Raw genomic sequence first — 24,365 nt, forward strand, 5'->3', positions numbered from 1 at the left:
GTAGTATTTATATATTTTGTTAAAATTATTCTTGGTACAAATACATTTAGACAAAGTTTATTTATAATATATTTACTTTATTTTTTAAAAATTTGTTTGTGTGTGTGTATATATATTAAACTAACATGGTGTCATTCTCCGTAATAATGAAAAAAATTTTCCATTTTTTAATAAATCTAGGAAACAAATTGGAGATAATGCATAACAATAATGAATATATTAATGTAATTGTAATTACTAAACATCCTTCTACTGAATAATCTAATTTTTGCAAGAAGATAATGCGCAGAAATTATTGCGGGATAGTGTTAAAAATTTATGTTAAATAAGGTGACATATGTTTACTAAGTTCCATGTCTCAGTAATAATATCACATTATCTGTTAAATGATCTCATCATAATGCAACCTGTTTTATTAAATTTAATTTACTCAATTCCTATGTTTTTAAATTCTTAGCAGTATTAGCACGTCCCTAAATTACTATATATAATAATAAATGTATGATATCTGTATCCTTTGGAATCATGGATAATAAAAATTATGAAAATGGCTCTTTGGTCACAATCATAAAGATGATTACTTTGTAAAAATATCACTGTTATTAGTTTCATCACATTATATATATATATATATATATATATATATAACTACATAATAATTCTGTTAATTATATAACTTATGTTTATGTCAAATTGTTTTATTAATTATTTTTCATACTACTGCTATAAGTTTTTTGAAATATGATATATATCAGAATGACCTGTAATATTTTTTTTTTATTGATGTTTCACTTGGCCAACGAGTTTTAATCTGAAATATTTAACATTTTATATCATAAATTTATTTTAGCATTTCACAAATCATATTTACGTTTCAGGATCCTTCAAATGCAAATATTTTAGCATCAACTTAACAGTTATGTACCTCATGCTTTAATCTCCGCATATTTTTTCCTGTCTCTAAATTATATTCTTTTCTTCGACCTTCATTGTCGGAATGTTCTAAAGATTCAATGGAAGATGTACTGTGTCTTCTATTGGAATCAAAATCAAAAACTACTTTGGGTTTACTATTATCAATTTTATTTGAAGACCCATACCAATAATATGTGGCCTAAAAATATCGTTTAAAACATGAATAAAATTTATATAATTAAAAATGTGATAGCACACATGATAAAAATTTCAGGAAAATTTACAGATTAAGTTTCACTCACCCATAATATACCAATCATCCAAAGTATTGTAAAAAAAAATGGGTCCATATTTTATTTTATTAATGTAAATTTTTAAATCTGCATTTTATGAAATTATATTATCTAAAACATTAAAAATTTTGCTTGACAGTTAAAATTATCAATTATTTAGTATTCATTTGTTATATCTCAAGTATTTAAATACAATTTCATGACACATAATATTTGTGTTGGAAATTTAAATAAAATAGGTAATTACAAATAAAGAAATATATTTATGTATAAAATTGTATATACATTTTTTTCCTAAAAACTATACATTTAAATTTCACGTATCATCATCATTTTCTACGTCCATTTCCTCTGAATCATCTGGTACTTTAAGTTTCTTAAAACCATGTTTTTTCGTGTATACTCCCAAAAGCAGCAGTTTAAAAACTGCCAACGGTCTACTTAATAATTTCTACAAAGCATCAAAATTAATAGTTTCAATATTTCAATACCTCATGTTTCAGCATATTTCGCATACTAGAAAAATATAAAATATGTACCAGAATTTGTGCCTGCTCCGGAGTCAGTGTGTCACCTGACCGACAAACTGTGAATGGTTTGAGCAAGGTGATAACTCCTTTTTGCAACGACGTAGGCATACCCAATTGTCTTAACTGTGGTTCCATGCTATGTTGAAACTGTGGCAGAGGTCCTTCAGGTAACTCCACTGTTTCAGGTGTTACAAATCCAGAACGGGCGTACTCCATTTCTTCATATTCATTTGCCCAATCTATTACCTGCACAAATGCATTATTAACAATATGCAATATAAATTTTCTTTGGTTTTATAGAATTTTAAGATATTCTGATAAATATAAAATTCTATACATCAAACTTCAAACTTAGATTTATAGTAGTGTTTGAATATTTTGTGTTGAATACCTGTTTTTTTGGTCTATTGGTAAATAACAGACCACACTGGCCTTTCATAGAGTGATTCTTCATTGCGTTAGCTAACTTATGTATACCTTCAGCAATCTCGGTTTCCTTGGATTTTCCCAGACCCAATGCAATTATTCTGAGCTTTCCGAAGAAAAGTTTACTATCTTTCCATTCAGCACGTAAATCAAGAAGCTTAGTGTTGCGTGTATTTTGAATGGAAATTAGGAATACGCGACTGTATTCTTCCACACATTTCTTAACATCTTCCATAATCCGTTGTTTCAAAACCAAACCTTTTCTATTGGTTTTAGTGAGGGAAACTATGACATAAAATATTTCAAATTTATGTAATTATATGTTTGTATTACATATACTTTTATTCGTTACTACAAATCAGAAAATTTTAATTGTTAATTTATGTAATAAAATTTTACAATAAAATAAAATGTTAAATCGCGAAATTAAATATAAAAATTTGTTTAGAGGTTAGCTACGATCAAGCTAAACACTTCGAAGTAAAATATGCCACTTCGTAGGAAAATATGCCAAGATATATGAAAAAATTTTGGAAAATTACTCTTTTTATCTCTCTTCGATTTTGGCATCTTTGAAACTGGGTTCTTTCACGGATCAAGGAAATACAATAAAATTGATTACGGATCAGAATTTACGCTTGACATTCACGTACTGCCATGTGCTCGCACGTGAATTCGAATGTAGAGAGGGCGTTACACGTAGCAAATTGGAATGTGAAATGCAGTTTCTTTTACGATTTGATTTTTGTGTAAAAAAGAAAATCTTAGATATTTCAAAAGATTTACTTTTAGATACCAACAGAAATCAAAACCTATTATAGAAAAACATTTTTATAAAAACAATTCTTTCTCTCTTCCCTTAAATTATTTATTTACTTGATTAAAAAAAAAAACATTTATTAATAATTTTTACAATTTAAATATAACATCTTTGAGTCTAATTTTTAAATAAGAATTCCTGATTACGGGAACAAGATGGAAAAAAACAAGTAAAATAGTATTTACGAATAAATCTTAATTTATTCACACAATATTTGAAGATTGCCAAGAGTATTACTTCCATTATTCTATCAAACTTAACTATTTTATTTATTTATTTATTTTTCAAGATGTGCGTTTGCTGCCAACCGAGCCAGCCGATTCAAATCGGCGCGCCACGGCGGACCGGAAGCGGGCGCGCGAGCGCCCGGCAAGATGGCGGTTTCCGCTAGTCGCGCCAGTGCATTCAGCGAGAGCGTAGTGAACGGTAGCTGTTGAACACGTCGAGAGCCCGATTTTCCAGGCCACTTACAGCACTCCAAAGGTGAGTCCGTCACGTTTAGCTGCCGTTCGCCTCGCGGTCGCTGCGCCGCGTCGAGGATCACGGTCGTCGCGGACCGCACGGCGGATCTCGCGCGACGTGCGCCGCAACGCGGCCCGTGTGGACCCCGTAGCCATGCCGCCCGACGTCGTCATCATCATCGTCGTCATCGTCATCATCATTCATCACCGTCGCCGGCGGGGCGACCCGTTGTTCTCGGGATCGCCGGCGATGATAGCGTGCCCCCCACCCCCCTCGCGCACGTTTCTCGTCCCCGTGTCTCCGCGGAATCAATGAGATCGAAAGTCACATCTCCCGGGGATCACGCCCGGCGAGATGGTCCACTTCTCGGCGAGATACGACATCGGTGAACGATTCGTTCCTTCTCTTCCCCTCCCCCTTTCCCTCTTTCTCTGTCTTTCTCTCGCGGCTACGTCGCAGCGATCGACGGCCCGGAGGCGGCCCCTTGCCGCACCGATGACGCACGAGAGACCGTGCGAGGAAGAGAGAAGGAGCGAGGAGTGCCAGTCGTCGTAGTCTCGTCCGCCATGTTGCTTTCGCGGCCGGCGACGAAATTCCTCGCACGTTGCCGGGCCATCCTCGTCGAAAATGATACGCCGCGGCGACGTAGCCGCGTGATCGGACGATAAGTAGGGGCGATCGAGAGGTGACGATGACTGACGAGCGGTGTGGCGGGGAGGGAGAAGGGGGGTGGACGGAGTCTTCGCTCTCTCGCTCGCTCGACTATTCGCATCGATCGCCTTTTTTCTATCTCTATTCATCTCCCTCTTCTCTCCTTCTCTTTTCTTTCGGGATTCTTTTAACCCTTATTTACAGAACGGTCATCCGTGAGAGTTATTATTTGCGATGTCGTAATCGTCTTTCGGCGCGGTTTAAAGATGTCCGTCCCTCTCAGAGAGGAAACTCTCTTCTCTCTCTCTCTCTCTCTCTTTCTCTCCCTCTCCTTACGCGCAGGTGGGCAACCGCGCGATAATTGCGCGCCGCGAGAGGACGGTCGGTTCATTTCTTTATCGACGAAAGACTCCGAGAGATTAGCAACGCAAATAAATCGCGGCCTGAGGGGCAGGGGGGGGGGGGCAAGGGGTCCTCGCGGACAAGTCGCGCATGATCCGCCGAGATCACTAGGAGATCCCACTTCGGCGTGTCGCCTTCGCGAGGTTGCCCACCTTTGCTTTTTATGCGCGCGTCCCGCGCAAACGGGCCGATAAAACGCGCGCGCGACTGGCTCAGGTGAACGATGACGGGGGGGAGAGAGGGATCTCGCGCGTTAATTTCCCAGAACACCTGAATCTATTTTGAAAGTCACGGAAGCACGAGAGATAAGATAAAGACCTCAATTTCTATCGCTAAATGCAATTCCGTGGAAAAATTGCCCCCCCTCCCTCTTCTCGTTCGGTTTTTCTTCCCTCCGGAGGAAAATACCGATCTCGAAGCATTTCTTTTCTCCTTCCCCCGTCCCCTCTTTCTTCTCCCGTAAATTATATCCCGCGATAAATTCCTCGGCTCGGAAAAACTCGTCCGCGAGGAACGGGCGATATATATCGCGTAATCGCACGCGGTATCCGCGTTCTCGCACGTTGACATTTGACCAATCGATATTTCGCTCTGTCGTTTCGCTAATTTGCGCGAGCGCGGCGCAGTTGTTTCCCTCGTATTATTAAGATAACGCGAATCTGAACGTGAGTAACGAGCGTAAAGCGGCCCTTCGGGTTCAATATCGAGAGTCTCTCTGATACGCGTCTCGACATCACCTTGGCAAACGAATCCTCCTCTCGTTCCCCTCCCCCTTTCCACGAGGTCTCGCTAATTCGTGATTTAGGTGTGCAATGAACGATATTATCGGGTTACCTGTCCGCAACGTTCCCGCCCACCTCGCCTCTAGGTCATCGAACAGCCGGCGAGGTCTGCTCTTTTCGCCAAGGCCGAAACCCTCCGCCTCATCCTCCTTCTCCTCCTCTGCCGCCTCGTCGTCTTCGTGGATATGAGTATTTGCGTAACGAACGAAGGCCTCCTTTACGCTCTGCGGAGGCCGTCGCGTTCCTCATTCTCGCGACAACTCTCGCGATTACTCGCGACCGTCGCCATTCATCCGTCAACGTTCTTGCTGATCGATCGTAACCTACCTGAGTGTGAGGGAGAAAGAGACGCTCGTATACAAGGCGTCGGGAAATATTCGAGATATTTTTTTGTTAATATTCGTTAATAGTCGCTAAAGTTAGGAATTGTTTAGTTACAAGCGATTGAAAATTAGACAATCCAGAGTTAAGAAATGAATAAAAGAATTTTTTTTATGACAATTTTTTATCAAGGAACGAAGAGTGAGCTTTTAAAACTTTCGAGTCCTTTTTTTCACTGCATTTACAAGGCACTAGTCGATACGCTATTTTTTTTTTTTTTAACACGATGATCAAGGGAATATACCATCTATGTATAGCTGCGATAGAAATAAAAAAAAAAAAAGATGCAGTCGATCGGGTCGGAGAAATGCGTTGTTACTTTGTGAATCTAAGAACAGGATCATTATCGATTCGTGGAAAGCGAGACGTGGGTTAATTGGGATTGGTAAACCGATTGTGGTGCAATTGTAGCAAAGCGATCAGCTGGAAGGTACAGGTGAGAGACACGTTTATCGGCGCATTTCCAGGAACACGATGTAATGGATGACAAAATAACCGAAACTTCCAAGAATTCGTAGATAAATTCTAAAAATTGCAAACTGCACGATTCATGAATTTAAAATCCAACATCGATTTCTAACTCGTTAAATATTTTGATTAAAATCCTACCAACATTTCTGGAGGCCATTTCGGGTAATAATACAGGAGGCTTTCCTACCAGGAAAAATCAGGAAAACCTAAAATTTCTAAGAAATTTTTTTTTATTCCTGAAAATTATGAGTTCATGTAAAATTTTATTGAAATTCGGGGAAAATTGTGGATTTTTACCTTCGAATTTTTATCTTCTTTCTGACAAAATTTTTTTCTTATTTTTTTTATTTTTTATGATATAAATTGTCAACAATTTATTAACAGTAAATACGACGTGTACATTCGTGTACATTTCTATACATTCTCGTGTAAATTGCGAATTTTTATTTAACAATTAGTGACAATAGCAAACAGTTTTAAATTGGCGTTGTGTTTAATCATCTTTCGTATTTTGTGAACTACATTATTGCGTTATATGCTACTCTTATATTTCGTTACGTTTATTTCAAAGCTGCATTAAAAAGTTTCACAATCTTACCTGGAATTTTAAATAAAATTACTAGAGAAATTGACAGATATCATAGACTTTTTAAAATGAAATTTGAGTAAATGCCCTGTATATAAAATTAATCCGGAATAGCGATTCACTATTAAAATTAAATATTAGTTTAAATAATTTGGTTGTCTTCGTTGTACTTGTACATTGTTAATTGACACAAAATCAATGTCTACAATATGTATTGCTTGTGCAACTGTATGTATAGTTGTTTATTATGCTTCAATACTGCGATACACGCGCGTGCACGAAGCTTTCACGTATTCTGGGAATGCTTTGCAGCCATCACCCTACTGCTGCTGCGTACTGCGCCGTAATCGAAGTATCAATTTAATCGGAACGGTGCTCGACGTTCTGGCATCGTGCGAGGGACTTCGTTTGTCCGTTTTAATTGATAAACGCCTGGATTCGCGTCGAGCGAAGTCAGCATTCGATACTTTCGGATTTAATCTGAATTAAATCAGGATCCGTGTCGAGTGCAACGTATGACGATGCGTCGTATAATTCGAGCTGGTCCAGGGGTTGTTTACTTAAACTTAATATAACGCGTCCGCGTCCAAAACCAATTTCGGATCCCGAACGAATGGAGAGCGCGGGCGTTGTCGAAATTGTGTGCCTCTCCTCGTATTATACCTGTCGGCGTATCGTCGGTTTGTTTGCTTGCCCGTCGATATTGCGAACAAAACCGATGTTGTCGATTAAACGTGTCGGTTAGCTTACGCCGTTCGTAAATTAGATTTGCAATTCCGAACGATTTAATCTTGCAAACTTTGAATTAACAATCCTATCTTTCGGCCTTAATTATTATTCGCATACATGACATTATTGGTTTTTATCAATGTCGTCTTTAATTAAGAAACTCGATATCCGCGCGCATATTGATAATTCACAGTTATTCAACTTGTACATTGTTAGGGGTGCTAATGACGAAAAGTCGAAAATTGATGCCCGAACCAATTACGAGGACGTTACGTATAATGTTCCTAATTTTATCGAAGGAGGGCAGGAAAATTACTGACGCAAACTTGATCGATTCGCGCCCGAATAAAATTTTGCAAGCGTGCAATTTCACTTACGAAGCTACTTGCGCGTTGTCAATTAATTATCGAGCCTACCGCAAAGATTGTAAGTTTTCCTAATATGTTTGACGTTATAATACATCAAATTATTATAACTATTATAATATATAATTATTATAATACATGATATTATAATGTAATCGCTGATTCGAATTCAAAACGAATTTATTTTCGCGAGAATTCCTTTTTCTCTCCTCTGTTCTAATAGCGCAGGCAATTACAGATATTCCAAGTATTTGCACGAGATGTCTCGCGAGAGCGATTTCTACTATCGCGGAAATCATCGAATTCGATGTCTCGCGGGCGAGAAGAAGCGGGGCCGGGTTTCTCTTCTATTTCGTTTTCCTTTTAATTCCGGAAAACGCGCTGGCAGCGCGCTAATGAATCTGAAAATCACGTTTTTTGCGCGGTCGGCCGTAATGATTTATTCCATCTGCGGAATTCGACTTGACGCGAGCTCATTTCCTGCCTGGAAACCTGCGTCCGCGTTGATCGGAATCGCGCCCGGCCGGGTCCATTCAAGAAAGTCGCATTCATTCCCGGCGTACCCGTCGCCAACCACGTCACACGTTCCGCCTAAACGCAGCATCTGCCTCCCGGCTCGCGTGACAACGCGTCTCTCGCGTCCCGAATCACGGGACTTCCGGAAACGGTTCGCATATTGACGGATACTTTGTCAAAGCGCTGTCTAAAAATACTCAAAAGCTAAAGCAAACAAAAAATATATTCAACGCTTTTAGTTATTTTTTGTAAATCCAGTTTTTCTAAATCTCTATAGTTTTTTTAAATCTGATAACGTTTTTTCGTTTAAATATTAATTATACATTTAAAAATAGATAAAAAATGCATTTTGATTATTAATTTAACATTATGTAGAACAATCTAACTCGTTAAAATATTCTAATCCATTCATATTTCTAGATTCAAATAACGAAAACTACTAAGGTGATTTGTGTCGGATTTTTTATGTTCGGATTAATTATTTAAATATTAAAGATATTAAAAATAATAACAGATACGTAGTTAAAAAATTAACAACTGATAAAAATATACATTTAATGCCGGTTGTTCCTTTTGTCGTTTTTCCTGTCAAAGAGCAATAGCTATTTAAGTTTTTTTTTTTATGACGATGACTTGATGGTAGCGCTGATTAAACCTGAAAATTAAAAGAAATCCGATACATATATGTAACGTCACTTAAGATTGCAATCGCGCGAACACGTACGTCTATTGGAGATCGATGAATTGCGTTCTATCGGACCGCCGGTGTCCGCCGTTATCTGCCGCTTGGCAGATAAAAGAATTCGACATTCGCTCGTGGCGATCGCGATGCAATTAGCGTCTAGCAGCTACGTTTTATTTGCATGAGCGCACGTACGTACGTCGCGTCACTCTCCGCGCCGCGCGGGAGTGGCGTTAATTATCGCGCGTCAATTAGTCTCGCGCAGCTTTCGTGCAGCAGTTCTGTCATTAACGTTGTGTGTATGTGTGTGCGCACGTCTCTTCCCGCCGTCGAGACGACGAGTGCGGACTGTTTCGGGCGCTCTCGAGTTCGCGCCGTTTTAGGCCGCTGGAAACACGTTCGAATTAATGCGATGTAGATTGCGCAACGCGGTGAACACTCGACCCGAGCACCTTGGGAAAATGTAACTACGTCGCAGCGTCGTCGTCGCATGCGGCGACGTCTCGCCTAAAATTCCGCGTGGCGCCGACACAATTGTTACGTCAGAAACTTCGCAACTCTTGGAGTGCGTAAAACAAAAAATGACCGCACTGAACTTTGCCGCAAACGTCAACGGATCTAGCATTACTTGTTTGTTATATATAAAATATTATATATAAAATAATGATGTAATAATACAATTAAAAGGGAATTATTAAGTTATTAATACTTTAACGTCGAGAATCGCTTCGTTGCTTTATCGAGAAGTTAATTGAAATTCTCTGTGAAAACGTTAAGCACAATCGAACGAGTTTGAAGTCCCTGACGGAGTTTCGGCAAAAACGCGCATCGCGATATTACGACGGGGAGATTAAAAATTGGATTGCTGCGAGTCGTTTGATACGGGTGCAAAAGCATCGCGAGCGAGGTTTGATACGTAAAAGCGACGCGCGACGCTTTAATATGTAAGAGGATTTAAAATCCTGCTGTCAGATATCGTAAATGCAAAAAGGGCCGTTTCGCGAAACGTTACGCGCACGCCTCTTCCACATATTGCGTACGCGAATTACTGGAGCAAGTTGCGAAATTACATATCGCTATACTGCGCATTCTGCGCAGAAAGTGATACCGCGGTGCTGCGTAATTATACATTCCAATCTGTCTTACCAGAAAAAGGAATTCGCGCTGGGTGGTTATCCGATATTGCGATGGAACGAATGTGCAAGGACGTGATAATAGGAATTGCGTAATGGTATGGATAATGATAAAGGAGGAGAGGCATCAATCGGCACGTAACCGGTTGCGTAATACGTCTGTGGCAGAAGAGCATTCTATTAAATTGACATTTCCATCGCGGGCTTTAGAGCTTATCGATTTCGAATTTTTTTTTCACCGATACTATCAAGGTTAAATAAATTGAATATCTTTGGCGATTTTTATAATTTACTGATTTAGAGAAATTAGAAAACTCTACGGAGACCTATACAAATTTGGGGTTTGTGAAATTTAGAGATTTCGTGAAAACTAGGGGATTTCAGGTTTCAAAAGTAATTGTACAAATGTTTTCTCTATCAACAGTTTAAACAGTCAAACCAGATAGAAGAATCAGCTTTAGCTCAATTTTCTCTCGCAGTTACAGGTGACATTCCCCTTTTCCCTTCTCTCTTTTTCAATTAACACGTGCAAAAGCGTACTCGTGAGCCACCCCCTAGCTGGATGATTGCGTAAGCCCCTTCGTATCGTGCGTCCCTCCGGGGATTGCACTGTAAAGGGGCGGCGAGAAGGGGTCTCTCAGCTCCCTTTTAAGAAATACTTATAGCGAGCGCTCAGCATTCGTCTTAAATGAGTTTACTGAGGTAATTAGCTGGTGCTTCGTTGACGCTTTATCACCATTCATACTGCATTTCTCGAGGGATGAGATGAATACCTCCGGCGAGGTATTCATTGATTAAATAACACGACATTGCACGAAGAAAAAAAGAAACAGATATATCTTTCAGAATACAGAGTTTTATTTAGTTCGGAAAGTTTCTAATAATTACAGGTTTTCTTGAGCAACTTTGATGATTTAGAGCTTTAATAGACGTCTTTTTACGAAAACACTGGTTTTGTGATAAAAATATATTTGCAATCACATTTAAATAATAATGAATTCCGTATTAATGGCTTTCCGTGCAATTGATAATTTTAATCCTCTCCGAGTTTCCTCCAGAGGTTTGGCACTCGGCGTCGGTCAAGGTTGCGTCGTAGATCAGACGACTTTACCGTATCGTGAGCCATTACCTCCCGTTAATTAGTACTCCCGGGTGAACGGATTAGGATCGTGTACTTAGGGAATGACAAACCAGTCGCAGTATAAACTAGAGGGTGCGGTATAATTTGGCTGCACTTGGCTGCATAGCGATTTATGTTTCACCCCGTGTAATTCGAAGATCGATATGTCCAACTCTGCGATAAATTTACGCGCCAATCGTATCTCATTGACGTCTGTCCCCAGAAACACGAGATTAGTTTGATTCCTTTGATATTTTTTTATACTTATAAAACTGGCGAATTTAAAGATCCTTCATTTTTCTCCTATTGTTCTTTAGAAGACAAAATCAGTATCCACGAAAATTCAATTCATTGGGTGTTAAATAAATAAATGGCTAAATGGTTAAATGATAAGTTAAAAACATTTTTTAAATTAAAATGCGTCGTTTATTAAAGAGATTTATTTCAATTAGTATTTCGCTTATGCTTTTTTTTTTCCTGCCGTATCACAACCATTCGCCATTTAAATGCGATATTCCCCCGACGCTTTCGACGGTATCTCGAAATAAAATTTGGTGTCACGCGTCTGCCACACGGGAACGGGCGTTATTCGCGCGCGAGTGACGTGTCCGTGACGGCCGAGCGGCCGCGTGCGTGACTCACGTTGAGAAAATACACGGAAACCGCGTACGGAAATAAAATCGCCGAAGAGCGAATTGTCGCGAGTGAGTGCCGCGCCGGTACTCGCCATAATCCATAATTAGCTCCGGACGAGCATCACGATTGTGACAGAGCGCGCGCATTTCTCTTCTCCGTCGCCGTCGGAAATAATCAGCGTTACGCCTCTCGCAGTTTTCTTAGATGAATCTGAGAATCGCGCGTGCCGCCAAGTGTTACAACAATTCTGTCGCCCGTGAATAATCGAATATACGAATTCGCGAACAGCAAATTTTCTTTTGTTTCTTGCCTTACTTTTTATTTCTGTTTGTTATCAGTTTTGCTTATGCAATTTTTTATTTTACATTTTTCTACTGAATTAAAATTTTGTCAATTCAAGAATTTATGCATTTAACTTAAATACTACAGATTGCAATTCAAATATTTGCATAGTTAATTGAAATATATATATAAATACTTGAAAGGACAAAATTTAATTCTGTTGGAAAATTTAGTCAAATTAACAACCATTTTTATTTCCTCGGCGTATATAAAATATTTATTCTTAGAGGACTTGCCCGCTAAAACGTTAATAAAGGTTCCGTCTGTCTGTTTCGAAAGTAACACCGCGCGTCTGAAAATGCGTGTCGCATCGTGCGTGCGCAGAGATGCGCTCGAAGACGTGAGTGTAAGTGCACGGGGCTTGACATCAGCCGCTATTCCAAGCCGGGTGACGCACTACTATATCTTTCGCCGGGGATCCGGCCGACGTGCCTCGTGTCCACGTACGTGGCCCGCCCGTCGCGTACGGCGCGCCGGTGTGCGTGCACGTGCGTAACATGAAGGTTCTCGCGTGCAGCCTCTTTTTCCGGTCGGTTCCCTCGGCGAGGGACGCGTCGCCGAAGTTACCGGTACGATCGCTCGCAAACGCCCGACATCGTACGTATCTCACGTAGCACGCGATGTTGCGCGGGATATCGCGCTTTAATCCTCACGATCCTAATTTCCTAAAGAACCTCGGGAAGTATCTTTGAGATACGTCCGGCGCGACTACGAAAACGATTATCAAAACAAATTGATCAATAAACCTCATATTTCTGTATATAAAAATTCAGCATGTAATGTTATATTTATACCAAAAGGAAATTTTATCTTCGGATTCAAGCTATATCAAGCTACTTTGGTCAAATAGAAAATATTAAATGTAGGCCACTCTTATATTTTTTTTTACAAAATTATTTTTTATCGAATTATTTTTAAGACGTTCTTTTAACAACGTCATAAATGCGCGTTTCAGATCTTTTATTCTCTCGTATTCAATGAGCGAACAATGCGGGCTTGTTGAAGCACAAAAGAATAGTATTTTGTACAAACGGTGTAATTTTTTCCGCTCTCGCGCATTTTCGCTTGAATCCGCGCGTGATGTCTGCCTGAATGGCAAGTGTATAAAGGCGAAACGAATCGAATGAATGGCCAACGGTGGTGGCCTTTACGCGTGAGTTACGTTAGGTAACTGCTAACTCGTATAAGTTTGCCGAAGAAAATAGTTCTTATCGCGGTCTAGAAAAACGTAGCAACAACGTCACCACGAATAATCGCGATGTAGGACCCGCGAAAACAACTTTAGCAAGAAATTAGATAACGAGTATAATGTAAATTAGAACGAAATATAACATTATTAATTATAATTATTTGATAGTAAACTACGAGCTGACTTTGCGTAACAAAAAACGATAAGAAATGTTTTTTTCTAATTTTTTTTATTTTAGCAATTTCAATTTCAAGAAAATTTCCTAATATAAAAGTATCTTGTTAAATGATTCCTTAATTTTTTAGAAATATTGGTATAATGAGCTTAAAAGAATCATTCTCTATATAAACGGCCAAAAAGAGCAATTTTTTAGGAATTTTTTAAAATAAAAGTTACAACAAATGTTTTGAAACTATACAGTATTATTATTTAACATTTATATTGTATAAAAAAATTTTGTTGTAAAATAATTGATATATATATATATATATATATATATATATCTTTAATAAATATAATATTTATTTATTCACGTACTTCTAACTTTTTTTTCTAAAAGCTGCCATGGATTTAGAAATCTATTCAAAAGACTGTTTTAAATAAGTTCCTTTTTTTCAATAAAATAACAGTTATCTTTATTTTTCTTATTACCTTAATTTAAACACAATAGAAACATTCTTTGCCTCTCCCGGTCTCTCCCGGTCTCACCCCGTCTCTCCCGGTCTCTCCCCGTCTCTCCCGGTCTCTCCCCATCTCTTCTGGTCTCCCTCCGTCTCTCCCCGTCTCTCCCAATAACAACACTCACGGTTACGAATGCAACGTATCAAAATTTCAAAGCAATCGGTGAATAACTTACGGAGATCTTAGATGAGGAACAAACATTTTACATTTATATATATATATATATATATATATATATATATATATATCGATTATTTTACAACAAAAAAAATTTTTTGTATAATATTAATGTCGAGTAATAATAATGTACAGTTTCAAAACATCCGGTGTAATATTTTTATTTTAAAAAATTCCTAAAAGATTGCTTTTTTGGCCGTTTATAAGGAATGTGTGTGTGGACCCCCTTAATGCGCTTCTTCTATTTGTTTAGTATTTTTTGTTTTTTCTTGCTTTTTAAATATAAAATTTTGTTTAAATTTATATGCATGTTCTTAAAACTGACAGATAATAGAACAATCAATAATACATTATATGTAGTTAATAACCATTCAGGTATTTTACGCAAAAAATAAGGTGATTATCCTCAGATTAACAAATGTCTGGTAAAGATATTATAATATTAGTTTTTACAACGCGCCGTACGTGTAATGGACGTTATCTTTCCAAGAGATTGATGAAATCTGGCATTCACGTATCCGTAACCATCTCGGTTGCGCGTTTCACACGGCGACGTGTGATAACGCGTATGATAACGTCCGGCGTGCATATCGCAACTCGCGCATGTGGATATTCTGCATATTGCGCGATGGGCGTCCATTGTATCCGCGGAGCGAGAGAGCGAATTGTAATTCGTGTACTCTCTACTCCACGAGAAGCCCCCTGTTTTGTGTGTACGTGTGCTACCCGACGCATCGGGAACGTTTTAAGATTCAAGTAACTTCGCGGGGTATTGCCGCTACTGCGTTCGTTGATTCCGCCTCGCAAGCCCGCAAGCCCCTCGAATGGAAGTAATAGAATTAGCCTTTTTCTTCCCCTCGCATTTTCTAGCGATAGTATTAATTCGAGAGAGCTTCGGGCTTTGGGGGGAGGATTACCGAGTTCAACGTTATGTGAAATGCAATCTGATTTCGCTAACGGAGGAGGAGCTGCTGCACGACGTGACTCGTTTAATAATAGCGTTTGGGTACTTCCCCCGTCACGTATTAATTCGGTAGAATTAATTCCGCGAGGCGCAGCTTAAGAGATGTGAAATCTCAAGTTCGCAAACGCGCCGGAAGCTCGATGCCCTTTAATTATTATTGCTGTCTCAAAGACACTTGGATTGCCGGTGAATTTATCGTAGATTGCGAAACTCGACGGTAGAGAGAAATTTGGAATATCTTTCGTACAGCTTTACGTGGAATATTTACGACGTCGCGTTAATTTTTATCGAACGGAAGTGCCGTTGACAAGGTCGGGGTAAAATTCTCCACTGCGCCTCCTCTTCTCCGAGCTGTTGCACTCGTTCGACGGGAAAACAGCCGGCGAGAAGGAGAAAAAGAGGAGCTGAAAAGCGCACGAGTACTAATTGCAGTTTTTTTTTTTTTTTTTTTCCCCATCGACCGGCGATGAAAGGGAGGAAGGTGGTGAACCTTTATCTCACTTTTTTTTTTTTTAATTCGACCTCCGTTTGCACGACAAAGCCCTTAGGCTGAAGTGGCGGCGGCGGCGGCTGCGTACACACGTACACAATGCCCGTGTATACGCGTTTACACAGTGCCACCTGTGGCTTGTCGACCCGCGCGACGACGACGACGACGATTTCGAGTAGATTTCACTGCTGCCAATCTGGACCAGTTTCGTGTCCCGGAACTATCGGAGAAAGTTCCCGAATAGCTTCTCGCGGAGAGCCAGGCAGAAATATACATCTCGCTGTTCTCGCACTCTCGTACGGAGGAATTCCTGAATTATGTACAATTAGAAAACGCCGGGAGAGGAGAAGCTGACGCGTTACACGTACGTACTACATCTCGCGTGACGGCTTTCGTTTCACGCGAGATTCCGATCGGACGTCTGCGCGACTCGAAAAAGCTTTTGTTTATATTTCTGATTAATGCAACGATATTTTTTTCCTCGCTGTGAGCCTCCAAGTGCTTCGTACATGCCAGATTATATCAAAGCAATCAACACGTCATATTTTAAATAAGAATTTCATATGGAAAACTTATTAATTGCTAATAATTTCAAATCTTTCTTTTTTTTTTTAATTAGAGTTCTAAACAGCGGGAAAATTACAAGATTGCTATTCATGAGGCACAGTTTGACGTCGATATCTCGAATCAAGGTGCGAAATAAATTCATAGTCTGAGATTAATCGGAGGATAAAATTTTATCGTCTCCGCTTGCGGTTTCCAAAGCGTGACGCGTCGGACGATCGGTTACGAGATCTATTCGTCGTTTCTTCAAGGTAAAGATCGTTTAGTTGGGAAATGTCGAGCGTGCGTAAAATTCAATCTATTATCGGACGCCTCGGTAAACTTGGAAAAGGACTCAAACGACTCGAAGAGGTCAACGAGCTTCCGATTGGCCCCGCGTTTTCCCATTCTTTCATGGAGATCGCGATAACCGCGACTGGCGTGTTCGCCACACGGTGCAATTTAATGCATATATAATTATCGATTTACGTAGCTGCAGTCGCTAGGGCGACTGGCTCGGACCGATCCGTCGGCGACGTCGTATTTTCTGTCGAGAGCAGTTGCGGGACGAAATTGCTCTCTCTTTCTCGCTGGCCGTTTCGTCGCCGTTAAATCCGCATTTCCGGTCGTTTTTTTGATATTTTCGACGGGCGATACATCGATCGACGTTATTTTTAAGTCTCCCACGCGATGTGTTGTTTTTTTTTTGCGTCCCCTTTTTACTCGCCTCCGCATATTTGTCGAGATTCGAATCCGACGAAATCTTTTTGGGGATTAAAAATCGGCTTGCGTCGATTTTAAAATCTCCAGCCGTCGCCCGCGCTTTCACATTTTATAATAAATATTTCGTTTCACCGTCCTCTTGAGTCTAAGTCGGGCTCTTTATTTCAAATTTCTATCTAACGCGCTATCTTATCTGCTCGCTCATATTTTCTTTCCGCTCCATTTTCTTTTTACGACGACGAGAAATCTTTTTTTTTTCCACGTCAACGTAATTTGTACGCGACGTTGAATGACGAAGTCAGTCGCCTCGTTTGCGTACGAACGCTAGAAAAAGCCTTTATCGCCTAGCATTGTGTCGGTCGCGATAAGTGGTCTATGTTTCTCCTTCGAGTACAAGTGCCTAGGTATTCATCGACCTCGACGTCGCAAACAAATATAAAGACGCTTCGCAATATATTATTTTTTTCCCTTGTAGTAGTGTGGTGAAACAAGTGCATAAAAATTTTACGGAGATCCCATTTCTTAGTTCGTAGTAATGTAACCCATAAGACGTTTACAATATGGTTCAATCATGGAAATCTCACGTCCAATTTTTTTTTCTGTTTGAAGTGTTTGAGGAAGTCTTTAAAAAATTCATGAGCATGAATAATAAAAAATTCATAAGTACTTTGAAGTTTCTAGAACAAATATTTGTATTTACTTCTGGAAAAAATAAACTATAATATTTAATTAGGTTTCGAGAAATTTTTATGGATCAAAATTGATCCGACATGGACCTTGGGGACCCTGTAAAGAGAAATTTTGGATTTTATTTCAAGAAACTCATATATACGATTGTTAATTAAGTCCTCTCCCCTCGACCGCTCCAAAGATCAATTGTTGCGCGATTAAGTTTTAATCGAGCAGGACATTACGTGGTATTATTGTGACGGGAGAGGTATATCCTGAACATGACATTTTGAAAAAAAAGGTAAGAACACGTAGGTCGCAGTGGAAAATAGAACGTAAGAGGTGACGCTGTTTATTCCGAGCGACGTGACACAAATCGAACGCGGCGCCACGCTAAAAGCAACCCATTGTACACGGCCACACGGATGAAAGAATAAAATCTCAATTGATTTAATCTCAATTGTGGTATTGACACGAGCAGCAAATACACCGATATCGCACACGTTACGTCGAGGTGCCGAAGATAGAAAAGTAGATCTCGTTTTCGGACGGTCGAACGTAACTTGAGACATAACGCTCGTGCGTTATCGCTCGAAAGACTCTCCGCGGGATAATTCCGCAAATGAATGGGGAAATTCTCCGACCGAATGGGCAAGGTCAGTGTCGTGCATTAAACGGCCCGTCCTCGATTCGTGTGTCGTCCGGCGGTTTATGGCGGATTCGCGCCACAGCTTCGCGAGAAAAGCGCATTCACGCTGCTTCGCGGCGCGAAACGGCCTGTCGTCGGCCGTTTGCCAATTAAAAACGAACCCGTCGCTTTTCTCGCGGTCGACGATTTTAAAAAAAAGGAAATGGGGAGGGGGGAAGGAGCGACTCGTCTGTTTTCTATCGCACTTACGCGTGTATCGATCTTGTTTCCGGCGGGGCGCGTTCAAACGAGGCACGTGCAGCGTCGGCGAGGAGAATTCACGGCGGTGATTCATGCGGGAATTAGCAATTGTGCATCCGCGGAACCCACGTCGGGCGGCTGCGAAAATTCACGATTCTGCATAATACGGTAAGGGACGCTTTATCTCTGCGACGTGGGTATAGATAATGCATCGTAAAATCGTGGGCTGCGCATTTGCGCCTCGATTACGTGAATCCGGAAATGAAACTCAGGTACCCTGAAAGATCGATGGATTTAAAGATTCACGTCGCTTTTCGATACCCGAGCTGGATCGGAAGATTAAAGGCGGATTAATCAGTTGTTCACCGATAGAAAACTGTTGTGTTGTAAAATAATTATATTTAGAAGTGTTATTTTTATATAATAATTATTACTATAATGTTAGTAATAATAATCATATGCTATATATTTTAAAGCTGTATAATTAATAGTACAATTTTTTCATAGTTAACATCCACTATAAATATGATTATTATTACTAAATATTATTGCAATAGTTATAAAAATAATACTTCCGATTATAATTATTTTGCTATCCGATTATAATAACAAATTACTATATATTTTTGTGTCGGTATTCGTCTGAATTCTAGGAAGGAAAATGAACTTGAATAATTCTCTTCTGCATTCGCTTCTGTTTTCGCTCAGAGAATTCGCGGAAGTCGAAGGATCCGGCTTAGACCTAAACGTCAACATTTGCTTTTTTTGAAAAACGTCGAAAAACGATTTTGCTCGAAAACATTCCGCGATCGGCGATGGCCCGGCGGAAATGAGTTATACGCGGCCCGATGCGTCACACGCAAACCACGAGCCAATATTGATCTATTTGTTACTAACCTAGTGTATACGCTGGTCTCCGTGCGGAGCGTTAAAGGCTCGCCCACACCGACGAGAATTTCCGTCAAACGCCAGACGCGAGACGACCGTACTTATTAAATTACCGATTCGCGCAAACGTACAGATGTGTGTGTGTGTGTATGTGTGTGTTCTCATCGGGGACTGACGCTTTTAGAGAGAGAATCTTTTTTTTACATTAATCTTAGCGCGCGATAACACGACGTGTTTTTCTTCACGATTTGAAGTATCGGTAAAAAGAGAAAAACGCGGCTGGCGGATGCTTCGTAGCCAGCGCGCGACATTGCACGATTTTCCAATATCAAATTTATATTTAACTGCTAACAATCCCGGGGGAGAATAATATAGCTGCTACAATCGGAGAAAGATTATGGATGACGGAGAATGGGGGGATGGAGATCTCGCGCGTCGAGTTTTCTACTTATGCTTAAACACGTTGTTATTTCTTTTTGCAGGTAAGTCCACCAACCCTCCCGTCTACGTCGTCGTCGTGAAGGAGACACACGGTGTATCGCCGCAGAAATTGGTTCGTAAAACCACCACTTTATCGATTTTCGTTAGCCGACCGTGCCGCATACCGTCGCAAGTTTCTCGCATGTTTCCCCCCTTCGTCCCCCTTCCTCGCACACAGACACACGGCTACACGCTCGCGCGAGCTTTTCATACGGCGCGCTACAGCTTTCCCAGGTAGCCAAGCCATTTTTTCCCACGTGGGTATATTCATCCGCGGAGATTTACCATCCGATATTGATACGTCTGGATGCCTGCCGCGGAAACCGGACGGGTATACAAGCGAGTTCTCTCCAACTGCAGAGCGCGCGACGGTTCAGCGGGTGTTTCTGGGAGTGTACTGTACCGGCGAAATTACATCGCATTGAACACAAGAATATCGAAACTTACGTAATCCGGGATTACGCGAGAGAGGCCACAGGTTTCAAACGAGCGTTTATCGTCTGGAAGGTTTGCGAATCCGAGGATCAAATAGAGTTTGGTTTAATGCCCACAAATTTGGGGAGGAAACGGGACGCGCCGAGACGAATTAGAGGTCACAAATCCAAGGGTCCGTCATTAAATCGGCAAACTTTTCGGTAGCTGTGTAAATTTGTGCAATCGGGTCCCTTTTAATCGCGTCACTTTCGATTCACTTGGTACGTCGCACGTGTTATCGTGGACGCGTCCGAATGACAGAGATTTTCATTTCGGGCCGTATGCTCGCGCGTGCATTTTCACGTCGCATCGACAGATATTGGATCGAGATACGTTCGGCGGGGGATGACAATCGCTCAGATAGAAACGTCATTAATTGTCGCCGCGCGAAATTGCGCGCGTGAACAGCAATTCGCAGCCGTATTGTTTTTCCCTTTTTTTCCCCCCCCTGTGAATTGATATGTTGTCTCGCGCTCAGTAGATTTCTATTTCGCCTGTCATCAGGTGTGTGTGTGTGTGTGTGTGTGTGTGTGTGTATGTGTGTTTCATTTGACCTTTACCGATAAATTTTTCTTTGCTCGCACATTAAAGTCGCGCGTGCAGAAAGTTCAGCGCATTTGCTCCTCTACGTCGTGCGACTTTACGAAAATGGACTTGTTGTTGCGGAAAATTGTCCTCCACGCCAGGGTTGCGTGCTCACTCAGACAACACTATGTCCAAATTTGTTCGAAATCGTAGCTTGAGGTGTCTCTTACGTTTCAATTTTGAAGTAATAAACTTCTCGATAAAGGACAGAAAGGGAGAAGGGTGAATGATAAAAGATCGGAAGATTCGAATATCTCATGGTTATAAAATTCTGATATCGCGTTGAAATCGCTAAATAGATCAACAGATCACTTATCGTGTGCACATTGTAATTCCGGATAAGATAAGATTGCAAAACCAATCTAGGCTCCCATATACAAATATCGTGTTGAAAAAGTTTCTTCGTTTAATTTATTTTATGACGCAAATTTCTTCTGCAAGCTTTATCTTTTCGATCCCTTTTGTCACTCAGTAATAACGATAATAACGGAAAGAGCGAGCGAGGAAGAGGGGAGGGGGAGAGGTGTCGATCGAGAGTTACGGGCGACGATTTGCGAGAGATCTCGTAAAAATCGGCAGGATTTTCGGTGGCGTTCACAACGGCGAGAGAGAGGGAGAGAGATCGGCGGAAAATGGTGGACAAGGGCGGGTCGGCTGCAGGGGTTGCGCGCGCCTCCACAGATCAATATTTCATTTCAGCCTCGGCAACCTCCGACCGCCACCCATCCCCCGGCGCACCTCACCATCCCCCTTTTTCCACTCTTCGTCTTCTGCCGCTTTCCTCGCGACCTCGTGTAGCCGCTGCGTCTCTCGCTTCAGTCATCCTTCACCCCCGTGTGTTTTTCCTTGTTTCCGAGCTTTCCTCCCTCACTCACACCCCATGGGCGCTTTTGTCGCTCGCTCCTTCTCATTCTCCCTCGTTCTTCATTAGCCTTCTTGCTTCGATGACTTTGCCGCCGTACGACCGGACCGTTGCGAGACATTGTTATTCGAATCAATCGTCTGATCGATCGTGGATTAAAAAAAAAATAATCTTGCCTTTTCAACAAAAATTATATATGTGTAAGAATTAGCTAAGATAGATGAGATTAGCAAATGTCGTCATATGTATATGTATTGTACTTAATTAATCTTACTGATAAAAGAATTTATAAATTTTATACGTGACAGCTAAAATTCCAGCAAAAAAAATTACCGATACATTTTGGTTGTGACATCATAAAATCTGTCTATCAGCAAGAAATTCGTTTGGATGATGACTAGTCGCGCTTCGTAGAGGGAAAATGAAACGTTTTAAATTATCCTTGTCAGTCGAATTTTATCCCACCCACACATAGTTTCGAAGTTGGAGAAAACCGTGGCCGCTCTCAGAGAGAGTGGCTCGTACCGTGAAATGGAATTTTCTTTACGAGATAAGCACGATTATTAGATTGCTGACTAATTGTTTTCAGCGCCCGTATTTTCCGTAATAGAGAGATGATACACAATAAGCTTCAGAGGGACGAAAACGGATGGGGCTTTTTTATTTTATCGCTTTTGTCTTTATCGACCAAAAGTATATCTTGCCCATTCTGAAAACAATCGGGGAAAACGGACTCGGAGATTGGAAAACCCCCGAGGCCGCGATAAGAAGAGCGCGCCTCTCTCTTCGGTAGAATTTGGCGGTGTGTCGGTTGATCCGGGTTCCACCTCCGGGTCCTTAGCGCCTCGTCGCCGAGACAGGCGACGCCGGCTTTAACCCAATTGTAATCTTACGATCGATGTTACGAGAGCGCCACGAAGTATTGCGCCTCGCTTTCGCTCCGCATTGTTTCAGTTATTCATTCGATGCGGTGCCCGCGCACGGGCCTCCTGGCGTGCGCGTCGAGAGAGACGAGGAGGAGGAGGAGGAGGAGGAGGAGACGGACAAAAGTGCTCTCGTTCGCACTTCTCGCAACTCCGACGCGAGAGTTGCGCGCCCCATACCGGTCGCTCTGCGGTTTTTCAGCAAAACAGTCCCAACGTTGTTTCCGTACCTTTGATAATAGCTCCTTGACATATCGCAGCCGACGGCACGGGACGGCGAGTTTCCGTCATGTCGTGAGTTCTCGTGTGTAATTAAAAATTACACACGAGATGCGCCTCCGCCTGATGTTTGCACACCATTGGGACACCAGCAGTTCTGTAGTTTTTACAGTTGTACAAACGCCAATCGACCGTAGTTCGTACCCGAGAGCTAGTACGCATATTTGCTTTATGATATATTTGTTAATTTTATTTTCGTGATGGATATGTAATGTTACAATGGAAAGATTATAGATTAATATTGATAAAGAGATTATATATTAATATTAATTGATGCATATTAAAAGAATTGCGATGGAAACACGAGCGCCTCTCTCTGAATATGCAGAATTTACGATCTTGTAAATGCGGAAATGAATATCGTTACTAAAATAATTACGCGAAGCTTCGAGCCAGCGCGAGAAAGTTTTAATTAATGATTTGTGTATATTTCGAAGCGTGAATAAATGGTAGGATTAGAAGGATTTATGCAAAATTTATAGATACACGCGATATATGTTCACGTTTGAATAAACAAAACCGTTTAATTCGATACTCGGAGTAATAGGTTTTTTTAGAAAAAAAAAATTTGATGAATGACCTTTTGTGGGAGTTGCAGATCTTTCGGTACGTAAATACACGCGTGCCAACGCACGTGTACTTGTTTCAACAAATATGCAGGCAAGAATCACAAAGCAAAATTTATCGAGGAAATATTCCATACAATACAGTTACCTCTCGACACAAATGAAATACGTATGACGTTAATATGGAAGATATTAACGTAAAGTACGTCAATTATAAATAATAACACAAAATACATATATCACGTTCACAGAATAATGAAAGAACGAACTATTAATTATCAAGTGAAAATATCGCGGGCAGGGAGAGGAGCAGCGCTCTGAAATTAGAAACAGTAGAGTGAAAGCAAAGATATTTAATTTAATAAACGAAAATGAGACGAACATTCGGCGCAAGGGAAAGAGGATGAATATACGCGCGGGAAATTGCGAGAGGTTGAAACGCGAAGTACATTAAGAGATTCGTCAGCTAATTACGACTAAAGGGCCATAACATGTGTAATTTTCGGAGGTACTCGTCAAAGTCCGATTATGACTTTCCAGATAAACATTTACATAATGAATAAGGGCTTCTCGTTTCGTTTACGAAGAGGACCCAATTCGTCTCACGGACGGCGGAATTATGTTGCCAGTTGAAATTTTACGAGACGCGAGATCGAATTTGTCACTAATGCATACCGATGTCGGCATAGGATCGGGCCGGGAAATAACACAGAATGTACGCATATACGTCCCACGACTCAT

At 40.7% G+C, this 24,365-nt stretch overlaps 2 protein-coding genes across 3 annotated transcripts in view; one reads left to right on the top strand and one right to left on the bottom strand.

Moving 5' to 3' along the window:
• Positions 1-1,451: 1,451 nt before the first annotated feature.
• Positions 1,452-2,854, bottom strand: LOC105828693 (mRNA turnover protein 4 homolog). The gene is made up of 4 exons (XM_012667163.3): positions 2,707-2,854; positions 2,130-2,449; positions 1,748-1,984; positions 1,452-1,659 (listed from the first exon to the last, which is right to left on the bottom strand). The coding sequence occupies exons 1-4, from the start codon at positions 2,732-2,734 to the stop codon at positions 1,525-1,527; spliced, it is 720 nt and encodes a 239-aa protein (XP_012522617.1). The 5' UTR covers positions 2,735-2,854; the 3' UTR covers positions 1,452-1,524.
• A 475-nt stretch (positions 2,855-3,329) lies between these two features.
• Positions 3,330-24,365, top strand: part of LOC105836269 (14-3-3 protein zeta) — a 52,907-nt gene continuing 31,871 nt past the window's right edge. Inside the window, exons 1-2 of one of the 2 annotated variants that reach the window (XM_036288295.1) lie at positions 3,453-3,467; positions 19,938-20,008. The gene's annotated coding sequence lies outside the window, so the exon portion shown is untranslated. Of the gene's footprint in view, positions 3,468-19,937; positions 20,009-24,365 lie in introns of both variants that reach the window. The other variant, XM_036288294.1, reaches the window with a different exon arrangement.

The sequence above is a fragment of the Monomorium pharaonis genome, chromosome 6 (genome assembly GCF_013373865.1).
Source record: "Monomorium pharaonis isolate MP-MQ-018 chromosome 6, ASM1337386v2, whole genome shotgun sequence".
NCBI lineage: Eukaryota > Metazoa > Arthropoda > Insecta > Hymenoptera > Formicidae > Monomorium > Monomorium pharaonis.

Excerpts from the sequence above, each read along its gene's own strand:
- LOC105828693 (XM_012667163.3), bottom strand. The coding sequence starts at position 2,734 with ATGCCAAAATCGAAGAGAGATAAAAAGA. Across the intron at positions 2,450-2,706 it reads ATCGAAGAGAGATAAAAAGA|TTTCCCTCACTAAAACCAAT; the intron begins GTAATTTTCCAA and ends TTTATGTCATAG. Across the intron at positions 1,985-2,129 it reads CCAATAGACCAAAAAAACAG|GTAATAGATTGGGCAAATGA; the intron begins GTATTCAACACA and ends GCATTTGTGCAG.